This window comes from Fundulus heteroclitus, unplaced genomic scaffold (genome assembly GCF_011125445.2).
Source record: "Fundulus heteroclitus isolate FHET01 unplaced genomic scaffold, MU-UCD_Fhet_4.1 scaffold_38, whole genome shotgun sequence".
In the NCBI taxonomy this organism is placed as follows: Eukaryota; Metazoa; Chordata; class Actinopteri; order Cyprinodontiformes; family Fundulidae; genus Fundulus; species Fundulus heteroclitus.
In genome coordinates this window covers 592,961-612,525 of record NW_023396792.1, presented here as the reverse complement: position 1 = coordinate 612,525, position 19,565 = coordinate 592,961, and the positions used below count along the sequence as shown (strand labels likewise).

The following is a 19,565-nucleotide window of genomic DNA, read 5'->3' as shown; positions in this document are numbered from 1 at the left end:
GGTAAAGCATACTCTTTCTCTAGCATATACATTTTAAAACAGGAAATACAACAAAGTAGATTGAAATTCAGGCCTCTTGGGCTCCATATTTTTTTTTCTCCTTCCTGCCTTTGAGTAGCAGAGTTACAGAGAGCATACAGGTTGTCAGGGAGAAACTGGCCATCCCCAATATCTTTCATCCTGTGCCATGCAGCAGTAGCCTCCTCTAATTGGTTCCTGTGGAATTTATTTTATCCCCAGTGACCGGCTCCACACATGCAGCAGCCTGACAGGCTTTTGACCCCAAACACTTCAGGGTTTTTGTGACAACTATAGAGGAAAAAATAAAGTGTATAGACTTTGGATTTCAGGGGGTTTATGTTCCTGAGGTCACTAACCATTTACACATAGGGAAACAAAATTATTATCTACCACAAACACTTTGATAAAAATGCTAAAAACAAAAAGTGCTAATGAAAACTGTAGAGTTTTAGATGTTGTTGCTTGTGCAAAGATGGTAAGTTTTATGTTGCGGGACTAAAGAGATGACGTGTGCAGTCACTAATCCCTGTCATCGTGGGTCACGGCGCTGCTTTCCTGCAGAACATAATCACTCTAATTGTGGAAAAGAAGAAGAATTATTGCCTTACATTTCTGGCACTCATAAAGCGTGACTGGAAAGGTAAAATAGCTTGGCTTTGTGGAGGAACAGCTAATCCTCAAGCAAGTGCGCGCACCTTCAGAGTTACAGCGTGCTTATGTCGCTCTCGTAGCTTTCAATGCATACCGGTGTTGCTTGTTTAAAGAGATGTAGGGACTGGAGCTGTGATGCAGCAGCGGGTTTGGGCCACTTTGTTTCACAGCCAAAGCCAAGGTCACTGCCACTGCCCTGGGGCCCACAGACAGGGGGAGTGGGTCTCCACTGGGGATAGAGGAGGAGGTGCAGCTTTGGAGGAGGGGTAGCATAATGTTAGATGTAAAAGAAGCGGGCTATTCTGCACTAGTGCACACAAAAAGGTCAAAGTTTCCCAGATCAACCCACCCTTCCAGCGCACGGGGGGTGGTGGTGGTGGTGATGATGGTGGGACCTCTGACCTATGCATTTCAAGTCATTGGTGAAACAGGGGTGGGGGAGTGGGCCTTGGGCATGTGGGAGCCGGGGTGCAACACACCCACCCAGAGTCAGCAGTGACAAAAGGGGCCTCAGCCGCTGCTAGCTGAGTCAGCCAGGACAACAAACCCTGAGGCTACTGCCACAAAGCGGAACAACCACAGGCGGAACATGCAGCCCCTGCCTGTTCCCAGCCACTTCACCACCCGAAGCTGCACAATGAGAACCGCTCAGAGGCGAGAGGTACCCCCAAAACACACAAACACGCATGCAGCTGAGTGGGGGAGAGATGGCAGGGGACCAAAGCTGCTGCCTGCCCATCACTGCATGGCTTTTTGTCTCGGTCTCTTCTGCTCATTGGCAGAAAGATTTCCTGATCCCCGTTTCGACAATGTGGAAAACCGTACCGGGAGAACCTGCAGTGTGCGTGTTTGGGTGCATGTGATTGTGTTAGGGGAAAACATCCACCAATGGCTTCACCTCTCTGCCCTTAGTTCACGTTTTCACACATGCAAAACGAACTTTACATCAACAAGAGGACAGGAAGAGGGAGTTTTGGGGCTTTTATTGGTGGATGCCGCAAACCCTGTAAAGTGTTTTAACTGCACAGTCTGGCCATAAAGGCTCTGTTAAGTGTAGTGAAGCGCGGTGATGGGGCAGAAGTAAGAGCCAGCCCAGTCAAGACTGCAGTCACAGGAACACCAACATACACTGCGAGGACAAAAGACCACAACTAATGCTTGTTTTTCTTTGTAGAAACGCCTACTAATGAAACTGATTTTGGTTTGTTTTACTTCAGCCAAAACTTCATATTAGCAGAGCCTGTTGGTTCAAACCTGACTATGCAATATTAATGATGGCAGGGCAAAGTGAAATACCACATTCAGACTCTAGTCTGCCTCAGCTAACCTTTGGTCCGGACTCTGCTCCGTCTCCTTTCACCTCTCACCTCTATTACTCTGGAATTCCTCCCTTAAGCCCTAAAAGGAGGAAGAAGGAATTTTTGGCCCCCTATTCATTTGTTTGTTTGAGGATTGCTAGGGTGGTCTGGAGACCAACAGAGACCTTAACAACAGATTCCACACAAGCAGCGGAAGGAGTCAGACAAGAGCAAAAAAACTGAATGCCAAATTAGCAGAGGGCCGGCATTGTTTTTTTTAAACAGCTCAAGATATGGTTTGGTCTAGTTTGCCTTGCTATGATACAACAAGTCAATGCAACAAAAAACAAGACATTTGCTTAAAAAATATCTATCTATCTATCTGGCTGTATATATATATATATATATATATATATATATATATATATATATATATATATATAGATAGATAGATAGATAGATAGATAGATAGATAGATAGATAGATAGATAGATAGATAGATAGATAGATAGATAGATAGATAGATAGAATTTGTCATTTGCAGTCCAGGTAATACACATATTACATGAAAAACACTCAGCAATTAACACATGCCTCGATAAATAAGTGCATTGATGTCTTTTTTTTTTTTTTTTTTTTTTAGTTAAATGTTTAGATCACCCATCTGTTTCCATCTGCCTCCTCGACAGCTTTATTCACCACTTGATACTATTTACATGAGGAGATATTTTTAGCGCTTAAGGGTACCCATTCGGCTCCACACTGCAGGTCAACCATCACGTTGTTACGCAGGTAACAGAGTATTAAAATACTTTTCTTCTCTGCGTTGATGAAGTTTTGTTAGCGTGCTTTATGGAAATGAGCAACCAGTGTGATTATTTTTGTTGCACTTTCTGATAAATCTTAGGAAATAAACTGAGTGGAATTCATGCAAATCACTGAAACAGGCTAGTGCACTTTTTTTGGTTTCCCTGCAGGATTATCATTTCTTTAATGAGACATAATTAGTGATGAATGTTTATCATTAATATTTGATTAGCAATTAGCTAAACAAAGTGACTTACATTGTAAATTGCTTAGAAAATCTCTCTGAATTCCTGTTTTGAATTGGCTCCTTCTCTACTCTGCGACATGAAGACACACGGCAGTCTAAGACAATAAGACTGCAGTCTGGGATCCCCCGGTGATTTTCCACCGCTCCAAGGTCAATGATGTGTCATCCTCGAGAATAATTGAGATTCACAGGGCTCCTTTCCCACAGGAGCGTTAGACAACTTTGAGCATTCGTCAATGAAAATATCAAGAACTGTCATGAAGGGTTTTCAGAGCGGCAGTTTACTCCACTTCCTGGCAATGAAAAAACCCTCAGAGGACCAAATTCATCTTTTCAGGAAGTGGAAGGCTCCAAGTTGTTCTAAACTTTTCAGCACAGGCCAAAGATGAGCTCTTATTATCAGGGATGCAATTAAATAACTAAATCACTCTTTGGTGTGTAACTAAGATTATGGGACATGGTTCAGCATTGGTACGGTATAGCAGCAAAAACGTGGAACTCTAAGGTAGCTAGCTGTACACAACAATGCTGGATTTGCCCATCTTTACCTCGATCCATCCACTTGTTCACACGTCCACCTATCCATGCATCCATTGCCGCTGACTTTCTCCTCCAAAGGTAACCGTATAAAGTTTATTATGGAGTAGTCAGACACATTCATAGACCAAAGGAATTAGGTAGTATATTCAGTGGGTTCTAGGTCTGCCCTTGTATGCTATTTTGTAAGTGGATAAGCCTGAAAAGCCTCAGAAGAAAGGCACCCACAGGTACTATCCTGATCACATGCCAAAACCACCTTAGCTGACTTCTTTTGACGAGGAGCAGCAGCGGCTTTACTCTCAGCTCCACTTTGGCGAACAAACTCCTTGCCTTATTTCTAAGTCTGAGTCCATTTCAACAGCTGGAATCTGGGGCCGTGTTCTTTTAGTCAAGATCGATCTCACTGCCATAGGTGAGGATTGGAACATGCATACATTATGTTGAGAGCTTTGTCATCCGGCTCAGCTATTCCTTCGTTAAAACAGACCGTAGCGTAGTCTGCACTACTACAAAGGGCTAATCTGTTCTGTCCTGGCCACACTCCATCGCACTATCACTTGAGAACAAGACAACAAAGTAGAAACTCCCTCTTATGAAGGAGACTTGCATGCAGAACAAAGAGCAGTACAGAACGGAAAAGTCTCTTTTAAGGACGAGATATAGAAATTAAATCCAACAATTCATCAATCATACATAGATGTGTATAGTGCAAGCTTTGTCATTCTGCTCAGCCATTTCCTCACTGGGACATGGGGAGGAAAGCAGATTCATATTTCTAATCCCCGTTCATTTTTCACCCTAAATAATCTTATAGGTCCCTGCAGTCAAGCAGTTTCACATAAGTTCAACTAGCAACCAAAAAAAAAAAAAACACATCAGTATTAGAAATAAGTGGAAAATTTTGGCCCCATGCTCCTTCATCTTTGAGCTGATTTGGTTCGACTCACTGCATAAAAGTCACTTTGTCTTTCATTTCAATGTGATCTCTTCAATTAAACAGCTTACAGTGATGAATTGATGCAGCATTTATTTCTTGTTAAAAATTCCCTCCCATTTAACAACATAGTCAGGCACTCATGAATCCAAGCAACCAGTTTCTTTTCCTGCTCGGTCCTCGCATGGTTGCGGGTGGTTTGGGTCTGGTGCTTATCTCCAGTGTACAGTGGGCGAGAGTCATGGAGACCTCCTGATAAGTTGGCCAGTCGCTCACCTGGTTTGAAACTGAATAAACACTTGGTGGTAGAAACTAGTGGTGTTATATAGTGTCTGGTTCTTCATAGATGCATTTTCAATTTAAACAAGTTGCAAAGTAGCAGAAGTAGAACTGATGCCGGCTATCAAGGATGAAAAATAGATATAAAAAACATACTACAAGTGAACATATGACCATACCACTGCCATATTTTCACCAAGTCTCCCTTTACCTACGATTGCATTCCTGTGATCCATTATATAATAAAGTAATGCTTCAAAAAACAATCGGCTTGATCAAGACTCTGCGTGTCATAGTTAACAGACATTCATGCATTAGCTTGGTGTGGACTGATGTGAATAGCACCTTCATCTATTACTTTTCTACCATGGATCTTCAGAAAAATGTACAAAATATAAAATTGTGCAGACTGGCAATCAGTTGTGACAACATCACTGTGACTTCTTTCCAGCATGGTACAAATAAATGTATCCTTACTCCTCTAACTATCAAACTATCTAGGTCAAAGCTGCCATTCTCAGCTTGCCTCCTCGGTACAGAACAACAACAAAAAAGGTTTAAAAAGAAAGACCCTTTGTTCTTGAATCCATCTGAGTCATGGGCAGACAGATGGAGCGCTGTCAACATCATGGCGGACCATTGTGAGTCAACATCAGCTTGCGTACCTGCTCCATGATGGGGTGCTCCATGGGATGTTTACATGACAGGAATACCAATGAGAGGAAGGAGAGAGGAAAATGGAGTGATGACTGTGTTTTTATCTCTATAGCAAAAATAGGAAGACTCCTGCCCAGATAAATGATAATAAAGAATGGTATGGCTGCATTCAATTCAATTCAAAAATACTTTATTAATCCCAAAGGGAAATTAAATTAAATATGCACAATCACAGTCATAAAAGAATAAAGAGGAAAAGCAAATCTTGTTCAAGCAAATATCCATTGTCAAATGTCAGTACTATATTTGGCTAATCAATATAACAAGGGAGACAATTTTCTTCTTTGTGAGCAAAGGGGGTGGAAAAGGAGGGATGTGGGGGGGGGGATATTGGATTCAGGGTGGACTTTGGCAGGCGGGGAGACGAAGATAGCTACAAGAAGATGGCAGGGATGTTGCTGCAGTGATCTTTGGGGCTGCGAAAGCGGTCAGAGTGAGATATAGAGCTCACCACAAAACAAGCCCTGTCATGTAATCTGACATCAATGCCACACAAATCACTTTCACTGCCTGCACATGATAAACCATCCACAGAGCTCTAAGAAGTCAGATGTGACATCTTTGATTCCTATCAGGCCTGAAAACACCATCATTTAGAGATAAAATCTTAAGGGCACTTAACCAACATATACCAACCAACTCATTTGTCACTTATTTCATTAATAGTGTTCTCTAAAATCTCCAAAATAAATAAAACATCTGGCTACGTAATGCTTTTTTTTTATTTATTTTTTTTTACTTTTTCTTACCGGTAGTGCATTGCCTAGTGACATAGTTTTTGCTGTGGGGGGAGGGGGGTTGGGGGTTTGGCAGCGGGAGGGTCTACTGTAGTGGACTGATCAGTCATATGAACGATAAAGAGCTTCCTGAACCTAAGCTAATGAGGAAGTCCTAGAGGAAGTGAGGGGGAGACACGGCGCGAAGAAACCACCATTAAAGAGATAACCTTTAGGCGGGGGAAAAAAGGTTTTCTGAGACCGACTGCTGATTTATATGGGCAGCAGGGAGTCTGTCCAACACCAGCCACCAACAGCGAATCTCCACAAACGGTTGTCAAGCAAATGAAAAGTGAAATTTTAGGAGGGTGATGGTGTGAAGGGTCGGGTGGAGGCTTTATCCACTGGGTGGGCTATAAAAAGGCTTTAGTAAATAGCGGCAAGCACCACATCACAGAGATACAAGTCAAAGCTTTGTTCTGGGAGAATATAAAGCACAGTAAATAGCCCTCAAAACACAAGACCACCAGCATTAAAGAACACTTGTCTTGGAGCAAAAAAACACTTGTCAAAAATTTCCGTTTTTTGCAATTTAAAAAAATAATAATAACAAAGAACAATGTATAGTTCATGTTCAACATGAAGTTTATAGAATACTCTATAATAAGGACCTGCAAACATCCCAATAAATCTGAGCACCATCAACTCGACACACAGAAAAACAGAACAGGCACATGTTTAAATAACAGTGAGAGATGGGCAGGTGAGAACCGAGTGATGAGAAAATATAGAATTTATTTAAGCAAAGAGTCGACGGAAAAAGGTCATTTGGAAAAACTCAGAAACAAAGATTTTATCTCTGTTTATCAGTAAAGGTCTTTGTAATTCTTATCCAGAGAGAATCCAGAGCCAGCTATGACAACTAAAAGGGGCTTCTAGGGCATCATAAATCTGATACACAGAGTAAATTATTGGGCAATGATGGATATAAAATCAGAGGTTAAGTAAAAGAAAAGTCTAATTGATGGATTCTTGGTTGAACTCTTCATCGATACATAACAGAGCAATTTAGTCATTCTATGCATGGCCTAAAGAGAGCGTTTTACAGTCTGAAATATCAGAGGTCAGGGGTCAGAATGTGACTTCCACAAATCCTCCACTTATCCTAATCAACACGAGTCGAAGACAAAAAAAAAATTCTTCTGCGTAGAAACGGCAAACTGTAACAGAGGAAATCAACCATGAATGTAATAAACCTGAGATGTTAATTTTTTTTCATTGAGAAAGAATTGCTCTATAGAGCTCTTAATTAACAGCTCTGAACCATTTAATTATGAAAACTTTTTCTTTTCTTTAATATTACCTTTAAAGATTAAACCAGAGCAGCAAATTGACATTAAATTACAAGACCTTAAAAATCAAGTCTGATTATTACAGCATTTAGAGCCCCTGAAATAAAATTCAATCACTAGCAGAGCACATTAATGTCACACTGCGTGACTGCATTGGAAAACCTGCACTTTATCATCTCTTTTTTTGTTTTATTCTTATATTTTTACCATGTAAAGCACTTTGAATAGTTTTTTACTGAAATATACCATACAAATAACCTGGTATTGCCTATTTAGCCTATGTTTATTTTAAAGAAAAGAACATACACATATAGTCTTAATCAACATGTACACTGAGAGCACCTGAAAGCCACTTTGATGTTTGTAGCCTTGAAAAGGCTACAAACTACCAAATACAATGGACAACACAGTTGGGTACCCCAGGTAAAAGTAAGCAAAATTCTTTATTAACCTTGTTTTATCTCACACTGAAGAAACATTTGAAAATTCCAATCATTAATTTGACTACATTTAATCAACATCTCAAAATGGTAGTTTTTAACAAAATTACTAGTGCTGCTACTATCGGCTAGACTACTGTAAATATACCTATAAAACAGCTCTTGGTTGTCTCCTAAAACATTTCATTAGATTGGAGCATCCAGAGAGAGTGATCTTTCCGGTTTGTGCAATCTTTCTAGTCTTCCATCTCTTCGCATCTGTTTACCTTACAGGTTTTGTAAAGCATTTCGGTTCCGAAATGTGATAGCCAAGAAGAAGGTGAATTTTGCATCTCACATGTCTCTGCTGATACGGCAAAAGGTTTTTGGAGTAGTGTCCTCCTGAAGGACCCAAAAGTGACCCTTTTCACATTACTGGCAGACCAAGGTTTAAAAGAAAGGAACAAAGCCAACATTACAGATCTTCCATTAAACTTCATACTGGGAATGAGGTGCTATTCCATGTATTCATTATTTGTTTATCATAAAACCAATCTGGACTATCTGTTGCAGAGACGATTAATCTCATGCCCTGAAAGCATGAAAACAAGCCATTGAAAACCAGATTGATGTTCAATTTCTGTTAACCTATCTGTGGTCCTCCATAATCTATATGACAACAATCTAAGTACAATCCCCATGCATGCAAAACTAGATGTTAAAATGGTGTAACTTCCCTGCCACGCCACTAAAAGGCAGTATGTGCTTTGAAACTCCACAACATGTACATGCTTACAAACACTTCCTGCCCATACAGGCAAATTCCATTTTTCCAAGAGACCAAGATGTTTTCAAAACGTAACTTTCCATTTTCAAACTGTGCCATTTTCAGAGAAAAGGTGCACCAAACAGACAGAAGAATCAACTAAACTTTAGTAAAACAATATAAAAATCACATGTGCACAGGGCCTGAGACACAGCCAACCAAAGCACATGGTTTTAGTTAAGTGTCCCAGTAGTTGTGATGGAAGGAAAGAAAAGGTTTCTCTTCTGCCATTTTACCCACAAGAAATCAGCTGGCATATCCCAATTTTTGAGAATAGTTGTTGACCCAAGTGTGCCACTTTTAGCTGAAGTTCAATATATCGTTGGAGATTTTATTACCCCCCACTAAAACTATAAACTATAAGTTTATAGTTATCATTCCTGCCTGTGGTCATCAATCTCTACAACACCTCCCTCAGTGATTCAGACACCCCACCTCTGTAAGTGACATTTATTCATTTGTTGCACTGTTTTTGCACATCGTCATTATCACTTTATTTTAGATCTATGTATTTATTTATGTTCTTTGTGTTGAATGTTGTGTTGAACGTTGTGTATATATATGTATATATATATATATATATATATATATATATATATATATATATATATATATATATATATATATATATATATATATATATATATATATATATATATATATATAAATGTTGTTTACCTGTATACCTGGAGCGTGTAACAAAAATAATTTCCCCCTGGGATTATTAAAGTATTTCTGATTCTGATTTAACAGATCTATAAACAAAAACAAAAGAAATTGCACATTTACATTTATTTAAAGGAATTTCTGTTGCACCAACAATTGGGCTAAATAGTTATTTTTAGAGATGAGAGGTGATATTTGACCACCACTAAATCAATACACTCAAATTAAAGCTTAGATTTTTCTAAATATTTAGGTTTGAGAACATGCTGTTGCAATATATGATAAATTAATTTGAGATTTTCTTGTGTGCAACTTAAGAAGGGCTATCTAGTGTGGCTAACACTCTAAAGGGGACCTATTATGCAAAGTTCACTTTTTGCATGTTTTTGCACTCCACTGCTTCTAGAAACAGTCCAAGCACTAATAAAAAACCATCCAGTATTATTTGTCAATAAGTAAATGTTTTGTTTGCATCTGGAAAATGTGCCGTATCAAAAACCTCCCGATTATTAAGTCACAATAAGTGGGCAACACCCCTTGCCTAGCAACCCAGGTGGAGCTTCGCCCACTTCATCATTAGAAGATTGTTAGAAGAGGAGCAAGACTGATCAGCTGGTTTTACTGCTGTATGCGCTGTAGAATGGCTGCGGGAAACAACACGTGCGGGTGTAAACATTGAGTTGGGGGCCGTGGCCAGCTACAGTTTATTTAAATAAAAGCGATAGAGCCCTAAAACAGTTCATTCTGAAAGGAGCTCAGTAACTGCTGAGCTTAGGAGGTGAAATATCATCATCAAAGTCTGATTTTGTGCAAAAAAACAATGAACATGTTTGCAGTGCCCATATACCTATCCTGGCTTGTTTAAATTAAAGCATCATAGGTTCTCTTTAAATAAACAAAATCATTATCTGTAAATTACTGACACACAAAGCATACTGAATATTTTCTCTACAAACGTTTTGACTGATTTATGTTGCCTTATTTCTATGTATGTATTTTTCTGTTTTGAAAAGATGTCAGGATTCATGCCTTGTAAGTGACATGTTGCTTGATAGAAACAACCATTGTGCTAAAGTGACTTTTCCCTTTCTGTCAGTGGCATCCATGCTAACCTCCACACCCCACAGAGCTGAAAAGCTATATTGGCCACAGTGGCACAGCAGTATTCTGTCTACACATAAGCTAGAAATCAACAGGCTTCTTTGAGCCTTTATCCATCTGTGTTTTGGAGAATGCAGCATTAACTCGGCACAGTATGGAAGAGTGCATTATCGCTTTAAGCTGCTGTGGATTGTGCTTCTCTGAAGCCTTTGATTTCAAGCGGGATGAGAACTTCATGCTGTGGCACGGTAGACAAACTAGGCAGACAGAGCGTCAGATTGGCTTTCAATGATCTGATAGAAATGAAGTAAAAGATGAACCATGGCAACAAAAGCTTGGAACTTAATCAGAGTCTTGATTATTTTCTAATAAAGAGTTTGGTTGTCAGGTTGGATAAAATGCATCTCTGTGCCTGTACCAGTGAACGGGTTGCTAAGTTGCCCAAAGCTTATTGCACTATTACAATGTAGCCAGGAGAGGCTCAGCACGAGTTCTTGTCAATGCCGCAGTCAGAGACTTAAATTTCTGAGAGGCATTGAAGACGACCATCAGAAAGTTCATTAAACCTAACGACGTATTTCAAAACATTTAAATGGTTACACAGCTTGACATATTAAACACATTTACATGCACAGCAGTATTAATAACTTGGACTCTAGCCAATTGGTGTTCTAAAAAGGGACAGTACTTCAGGCAATGTTTTAATTGCAATCTTCAAATTTGCAGATCACAACTGAATACATTTTGAGAAATCAGCTTTGATCTCAATTTGTAATCACGATACTGGCCCACACACATGATACAGAAAAATGATGCAAATTTAATAAAAGGTCTGCATCAGAATAAACAGAAAATTACAACAGGCACTCAGCTTGTTGCCACAAAAACCTCAACACGAAGCAAATAAGCCAACGTAAAACACACAAATATCCTAATATATTAATTAAGGAACTTACTGGCTGCCTGAATGCGGGCTTTACGGCTCACCACACGGCCAAAAGAGTTCTGAGCCATGCACTCGTAGTCGCCTTCATCCGATGAGCCGTCGGACTTGGTCTTTTGGAAGTGGGCGATCATAAGCGATCCATTGATGAAGGTGGTGTGATGTCGGTCCTGAGTTAAGAGCAGGCCGTTGTGCCTCCACTGAGTGCTGATGGGTGGGATGCCATCCACCTGGCAGTGGAGCATGAGCGGCTGCTCCTGAACAGCAATGATGTCTCTGGGCTCCAGCTTGAAGGAGAGCTCAGCTCCACACACCACACCTGAAGACACAGGTACACACAAACCCAGATGTTAGGAATTTACATAAAAAGCCTTGCTAACTCGGTCACTAAAATTGTACACAAGATGTAGGTTATAGGGGAAATTAAGAATCCATCCTTCTGCACAAATACATTATTGATATGCAAAGCCTGAATGTGTGACCCTTTATTTGGTATATCTACAAAATATTGTGTTCAAGCACTCCTTTTCAATTACAATACTACCCACTAGCTTTAATATTTAATAAAAAGGCCTAGCTGACACAGAGTTTAACTACATTTCAAAAGAAAGAGTCATATTCAATAATTCCCACAGACAATGCACAGTTATTTTAACTTATTGTATAGCATGACTAAACATGAACATTAAAGCAAAGTAACGTCAACAGGAGCTTGTTGATGAGCAAAATGTGAAACGTGTGAAATGTGAAATATTATGAATGGTGGCTTTCCAAAACCAAAAGCCAAAATAGAATTTCAGGAGGTTTATTTAAAGAGACCGCAGCAAAATGAGTTGTTCTCAGATGCACCTCAGAACAGGGGTGAAAGAGGGGCTATGGGGCAACAATAACAGGGAATTGAGACCAAAGCATTGCACTTCCACTTAATATAGACCACAACTGAATGATATCAATGTGAAAAGGAAGGTGTTAAAAAGCAAATGTTCCCTTTAAATATTTCCTGACTACCCATTATACCTGAGGTCAAACGCTACTGCAGCTCCGATGTGACAGATTATAATTGTCATTTCGACCACTGAGACAAACTAGAATACTCTTTATGTTCTGGTAGCTGCTCACTGGTCCTTGAACCTGAAGAATAAAAAGCCTTGACTCTGTTACCTTCAGGCTACATTCACCAGGGAATTCATGGTCTTTAGGATGAGTGCATCTAGAGCAAGTGTTTTCCTGTACTGTAACATATCTCCGAACTCTTTCTTTGAACTGTACTAAAGGCAGAAATTCCAAGAAAAAGTAAAAAACAAAGCAACTGGACTTGTTATCCGTGGTAGAAGACGTTTCGTTTCCTCTCCAGGAAGCTTTCTCAATTCAACTCAATTCTACTACGGATAACAAGTCCAGTTGCTTTGTTTTTTTACTTTTTCTTGGAATGACCATGACCTGGATGACTGAGAATCTTCACCAGCACCTAAAGGCAGAAACTTTATCACTGGTCACTGCTAACACACAATCTTACTCTCGCTCAAACGTACCAGTGGGTTACATTGAATTCTAATGAGGTTTCAAGTCCGTCATAATGTGAAGAGATCGTGTTGTGTGTTTTTGGGGATGTAAACAGCATGGCATGACTTAGTTCTGTAAAAGAGCAGCGCAGCACGCTCTTGGCATCATGTTTCAGCTGCTGATGGACTAAGCACCACCAGTCTCTGCCCCAGGCCCTGGAATCTGGTGGGACGGGCTACGGGAGGGCAGAGGAGAAGGGGGGGGGTACAAAGCACAGGGGTCAAAACAGAAAACTTCCAGCCAGATCTACTGGCATTCCAAAAAAAAAAAAAAAAAACTTCTTCCCCTCAGGAACAGGCAACCTTTTCACTGACACGCCCCTCCATGAAGAGCTCATGTAAGAAAGATTGCATTAAAGAAAAAATCTTCCACCGTGATTGCTCTGTGTCCTTTCCATACGTGCTCCCCTCCCTCCCGCCCTCCCTTTTCCCCTCAGAGAGCACGGTAAGTAAGATGGCCATGAGACCACAGAGACATCAGTGAACAACAAGGGGGTGGTGTTGGAGAAGTATTTAACCCTTAGCTGGCCTGATTCTGGCCTCAGAGGTCCAGAAAGCACAGAAAGCTGACAGATTACAACCGACCAAGCATGCACACATGAGACTGAATATTTTATCCAAGCAAAGGCAGTTCTTAATGTAAAAGGCTTTTGGAGAAATAAAAATATTTAACTATCGATGTTTCTTTGATTTAAAAAAATGTAACACTGCCAGCAGACAATGTTACTGCAACAAAGAGGGAAATAATGTTACAGTGTGAGCATGCCATTCATTAGAAGCACGTTAAATGGCTTTAATCATTTTGTTTTCAACTCAAATCCGAGTATCCTCCATTAACAGGGGAAAATGTGACAGCGCTGTCTTTCCTGATGAATAAAGCATGTTGCCCGAGTGACCGGCTAATGCAAATATGAGCTCTGGGTGGCTTGAAGGTCACAAACAGCACTGGGAGAAATGTCAGAGAAAATACAACTGAGCACAACAGCTAATTATGATGCAGATTCAACGAGATAAGAAAACAATAAAAGGTTACGGTCATCTGTGAATGATGCGCATCCAGGGATGGTTTGGGGGGGGGGGGGGGGGTAGCAGATGGAGATTTAGTGCTCAGCTGTAGAGAATAACGGCCCAAGGCACATGTTCACAGGTTTTAAAGCTATATAAGTGTGGATTTCTATGGCAAGACAAGGACAAACAAATCAGCGCACGTATTATAATGCTGTTTAAAAAAAATACTTGAATGCCAGATTGCCAGAAAAGCACAAAAGAAGGGTCTGCTCAGTTTGGCTAACGGGGTTGTTTACCAACTACTACTGAGAAACAAGTTTTGAGATCTGAAATATATATTTATAGCTACGAAGCAGAAGAGAAGAGGACAGACTTTTACAAGCATGTGAGGTTAGCAGCCAGGGAGCTAAACTGAGAGCTCAAGATAATCCACAGGTTTCTAGCAGGATGCAGGGTGAGGATATTCTACCGCCTGACGGTGGATGTAATAATAAAGCTTGAGCTATTGATACTAAGTTTAGAGTTTAGAGGTAAAATATACAGGATTGTGTAACCTCAAAACCGAGGTTTCATGTCAGAATCCTTCTAAAATTTGAAGGTTTTCGAAAAAGATGAAAAGTCTCCATGTATTTGTCAGCGGTCGATGTGACATGCAAGGATCTTTCTTTAGACTTCATGCTAAATATCTAGCTTTGTCTTTTGCGTTACTAAGTAAAGAACAGTACATTTTTTATTAAATGGCACCAAAACTACAGAGCTGTCTAAATGTAGACAGGTTTCAACCAGTTTTCTGGTTGATGTACTTCTTGAGACTCTCTTTCTAGCTCTTTGGTTGGTTCAGCTTTATGAGAACAAATCCCATAAAGGGATTACAGTTTGTATGATTAGTGCACATCATCTGCAACATCTCATTCTTTGTAGAACGTCAAACAAGTTTCTTTACTTTGTGACTTTTGATCTATTAATTGCAAACAGAGTAAAGGTGAGAAGCAATGTTATTACTACTACTCAAATAGCAGAAATATCACCTCTTCAACTTACAATTGATGTGTATTAAACAATATGGACAGAAAATCTGCATTTCTTTCAGCTAGTTCAGCAAGGGTGCTGTTTTAGTTCCAATTCATGAATCAAACTACACAAAACCCTCAGGTTTAAACAACCTAATAGAATGAGCCACATAACAACTCAACTTCTTTTGTACGAAGTCGATCATTTCTGGCTACAGGGCTGTGTTTATCCTGTTTCCGCAGGGGAACCATGCATGTTATATTGATACTTACATTCACACAATTGGCCCCTTCTGGATAAATAATTGATCAATACTCGTGTTCTTCACATCCTAATGAACATGCTTTTTTTTAAAAAAGCACCCTATTATATATACTCTGGGTTTATTGTTACAGTAGATTTTCAGAGATGATTGCTCGGAAGGTAGTTTTGTATTGTAACGCAACATAGGGATGAGGAAGAACAAAGTTAATGAGTTGAAGAGAAAGTAGGCCACGCCGCTTCACCGTTTATTTCCTAACCATTTAGATTGTGCGCGGAATCAGTTCTACAACAGAAATAATGAATCCTAACAGCGATAAATTAAACAGAACACAGACAACTCCAGTTTCCATGAAATTCACCTGTCTGGAGGTTGCTTTAGATTTGGATTTGAATATAAAGTAACAGATAAAGGTGTCCAAAACATATTTTCTCCAAAATACCAAAGGTAATCCATCCATCCATCTATTTTCCAACATGCTTATCTCTATTGTGGTTGCGAGTGGTGCTGGTGCCTATCTCCAGCTGTCAATGGGCGAGACCAAAAGTTTTTTTTGTTTTGTTTTTTTTTTTATCATAGATGCAAAAAATTTATTGCTTTTGCCTACAGTCAGTTTGTAATCATTTTAATGCCCTACTTATAGGTCTTCAAATAAACTATTGAAATATTTCAGCTTATTTAGATAATTAGTTCTGCTTCTAGACGGTTTACCTGAACTAGGAAGAAATGATAAAAACATTAGGTTTTAGCTGCGTTGGTTTCCTGTAAGATTTAGGATAGATTAAAGGAAACTTGTTTTAACATTTTAAGCTTTTAATGGTCAAGGACAAAGCAACATCTCAAACATTCATCATAGTTTCTCTGCCCCCTCGCCCCCTGTTATGTCCAGCTTCATGGCAGACAGAATGGGGCTCTGGCTTCCATGGTTATGCCAAACATAACTGCTTTACCGAGGAAGGCTTTATACCTATAAATCCTCCCTTCATGCTCAATAAGTGATGATTTATTCTACTGCTGTTAAGGTATGATATACAAACTACCCAAAGTCTGGGACTGTGATACCAATTGATATTGATTTTGAGTAGGAAATCTGCTTAATGAAACAGTTTTTTAAAGCTTAAAACATATTGAGCAGTCTATTTTAGGGGGTGGGGGTGCATTAAGTGCTTCATGCAATTCCACGCAACTATTTACCATATATTGTGGAATTTCTGTAAAAGCGTTGGGTGTTTAACAAATCGCTTGGTTTGACTAATTGACATTCTTTTTCGTGCATCTGCTTTTTTGTGCGTCACTTTGAGTTGCATTCATTTGTATAAAATGTCCCATTTTACTAAAAAGACTCACTTATTTCCTAGTTATGTGCTGGCATGCTGAATTTGCATTCACACCACTTGAAATGTAATATCCTACCAAATATTGCTTTCAAGCAGTCCTTAGACTGCGATATTGCACACATGGATGTTGGGATGACAAATGTGATTGGATCAGTTTTGCAGCTTTCATTACAGGCGAGATTAGTTACTCTGCTTTTCCTTTTTTTTTTTATACAACTCTAAAAATCAAAGTGAGCCATTTCACAGGAAAATCAATGCACATTGGTTGATTACTGTTCTCACCGACTAATTTAAAAGTGTGTTCCTAAAATATAATTTTGATTAGAGCGGCACAATATATTGAATCAATACCATCAAATCTACTTTCCGTCAGCGTCCGCAGTATTAGAATCACAAAAAAAACCTGCTCTGAAGCAGGACTGGTAGACAAATTTCTGGTGTAAGGCCTTCAGGACTCGCATGCAGATAACAGATCTGGTCATTTAGATGGGCTCTCAGCCTCCCCGCCTAATAACTTGGACTCTAGTCAAGTAAAAGTCAAGAAGAGAAAGACTTTAGACATGGTGTGAATACTAATTATGAGGTTATGAAGACTAAGACTTGGAAAACATTTTTTATGAACACCTTTAGATGAGAGTAGCTAAACCTGATGGAGAGCGATGAGAGCATTGGGAAACAATTGGCTGTACAAACAGATCATGTGCATACTGTTCCCTTTATCTTTTACTTTCTTTCCTCCGAAGTTTATATATTTATCCTTAATGTCTGTACGCTGTGAGCACGCTGTGAACAAAATCAGATTCCTTGTTTATGCACAAAATCTTGGACAATAAAGTTGATGCTGATGTAAGAAAAGGATGAAGAGTGGGGAAAACAGGTGTCAATCACTCCAGATATCATTATTGTTTTACTAAACAATACTATCACAGCTAAATCCTCCAAGTACATTTAGGAAAACAAGATGGAAGGATCTACAACAAGCATGAAGTTCAGAGAGAATCATGAGGATTTATTACGGCTGTATTTCCTCAAACCCTTCGTTCAGTGAGCAGTTACTGACTGAAACGTCTCATCATGACATCATTATAGTAATTTCCTTCATTTTTGTTCTAACTTTTTATCCCTAGCAGATGGAAGGCAGATATAAACGACAGTGCTTCTGTCTCCCTTATCAACACTGCTTAAAATGCCATAAAACCTCCTTTATCTCAGCCTAATCTACTCTCTGAGGCAGACGAGCTCTTGAAAGAGCTTCATTTCTTCAATGCGCTGAGCAGATTGGAGCTGCATCCATCACCGGGCTGAGTGTGTGTTTCTGACAGTTTTTGTTCCCAGTCCTCCGAGCGAGCGAACATGTTATGAACCAGTAGCCTCTATGATTCCAGCGGGGCCCTTTGTGGGTCCCTGTGTGGTATACTTTGCAAATACTCAATACACTCTCCAGCCTTTTGAATTAGGGGCCCCCACATAGCGAGAGAAAGTGACTGTCATAGCGAACAAAGGGATGGAGGAGAAAATTTGAAAGGGAGTAGAGAGGCAGCCTTGACATTTAATCTGTACAAATATTCTCCCCAGCAGGCAATAACCACAGTCTTTTAATCTATTCTCTGAGCAATAACCACTGTCATTTCACCCAGCCGTGGGGCGGTGTGCTCCAATGACTGACCGGTCAATAAATCCATCTACTTTTAAAGTTCCCTGATTTCAAGCAAATACTCAGGAATCACAACTTTGAATTTAAGGAGAGACACGTTGCCCCATTGCCTTGATTCTGTAGAATCTGTAGCTCAGGCATAAAATGTGACAATCCAAAAGCACATGTCTGAAACTCCTGCAAACACCCGGTTTGTTATTCCCCTCAAGACAAGGCGCTGGGTGCGTTAAAGAAAGTCCCCTCTGAATTTGTGTTTGCTCATATGGATTGCTCATAACAAGTTTTGCAAAATGCATTAATCAGCTACAGGACACGATAACCAAGACCTCAAATCTGAGCTTTGCGTGGAAATGTGCAGACTGTGTGCAAACCGGACAGCAGCCAAGTTCAGGGCTACGATGTGTGCGGAGCACGTTCATTACAGTTTCCAGCGTGCATTACGCTTCGCGCAGGCTGGCAGCAATCAAACCAAAAAACATCAAACCAAAAAACACTCCCACTTTTAAGGTTTGTGCGGCTTACCGATTAAAGCGTTTAGAAGGATTCCCAAAAAGCACGAAACAAGACATCGGCGCCGTGTGGATGCCATTTAAACACAGAAAACACTCCAGCACTTGTAAAAATAAAAAAAATAAAATAAAAAAAATACTAAATAATAATAATAATAGTAAAAAATGCAGCGTTTAACCGGGAGAGGAAGCAGCGGGGTTTTAAAAAAACAAAAACTGAAATGAAATGCAATTCAAACATCCAGCCTCAGCTACGGCATGTTCCGACCAACCAATCTGCGGTTCAGTGGTTCATTGGGGTCCAAGACGCTCTCGCCATTTTAAGCATCTATGAAGAGTCTGTCAGCATCCCACAGCCTCTGCTTCCTCCTCACACACTCTGCTGTATCCTAAACGCTGATCTCTCTCTCTCTCTCTCTCTCTCTCTCTCTCTCTCTCTCTCTCTCTCTCTCTCTCTCTCTCTCTCTCTCTCTCTCTCTCTCTCTCTCTCTCTCTCTCTCTCTCTCTCTCTCTGACACACACACACACACAAACACACACTGAATCTGGATCCGCTCTCTCTCTCTGAACAAAAGAGCCGACTGCTGAATGTTTCGCCCTCAACGCTTGAAAAATCTGCAGAAACAGCGTGATTTCTTCATCTCCGAGAGCCCACAGCGAATAAAGCGGCTGCAGCTATTACTGCTGATCTAGAGGCATAATAGT

At 40.0% G+C, this 19,565-nt stretch overlaps 1 protein-coding gene across 1 annotated transcript in view; it reads right to left on the bottom strand.

Moving 5' to 3' along the window:
• The window catches only part of igdcc3 (immunoglobulin superfamily, DCC subclass, member 3), a 69,177-nt gene extending 49,909 nt beyond the window's left edge, over positions 1-19,268 (bottom strand). Inside the window, exons 1-2 of the mRNA XM_036130777.1 lie at positions 18,874-19,268; positions 11,531-11,836 (exon numbers count right to left, since the gene is read on the bottom strand). Coding sequence (XP_035986670.1) covers positions 11,531-11,836; positions 18,874-18,940 — 373 coding nt within the window. The 5' untranslated portion in view covers positions 18,941-19,268. The remainder of the gene's footprint in view (positions 1-11,530; positions 11,837-18,873) is intronic.
• Positions 19,269-19,565: the final 297 nt, after the last annotated feature.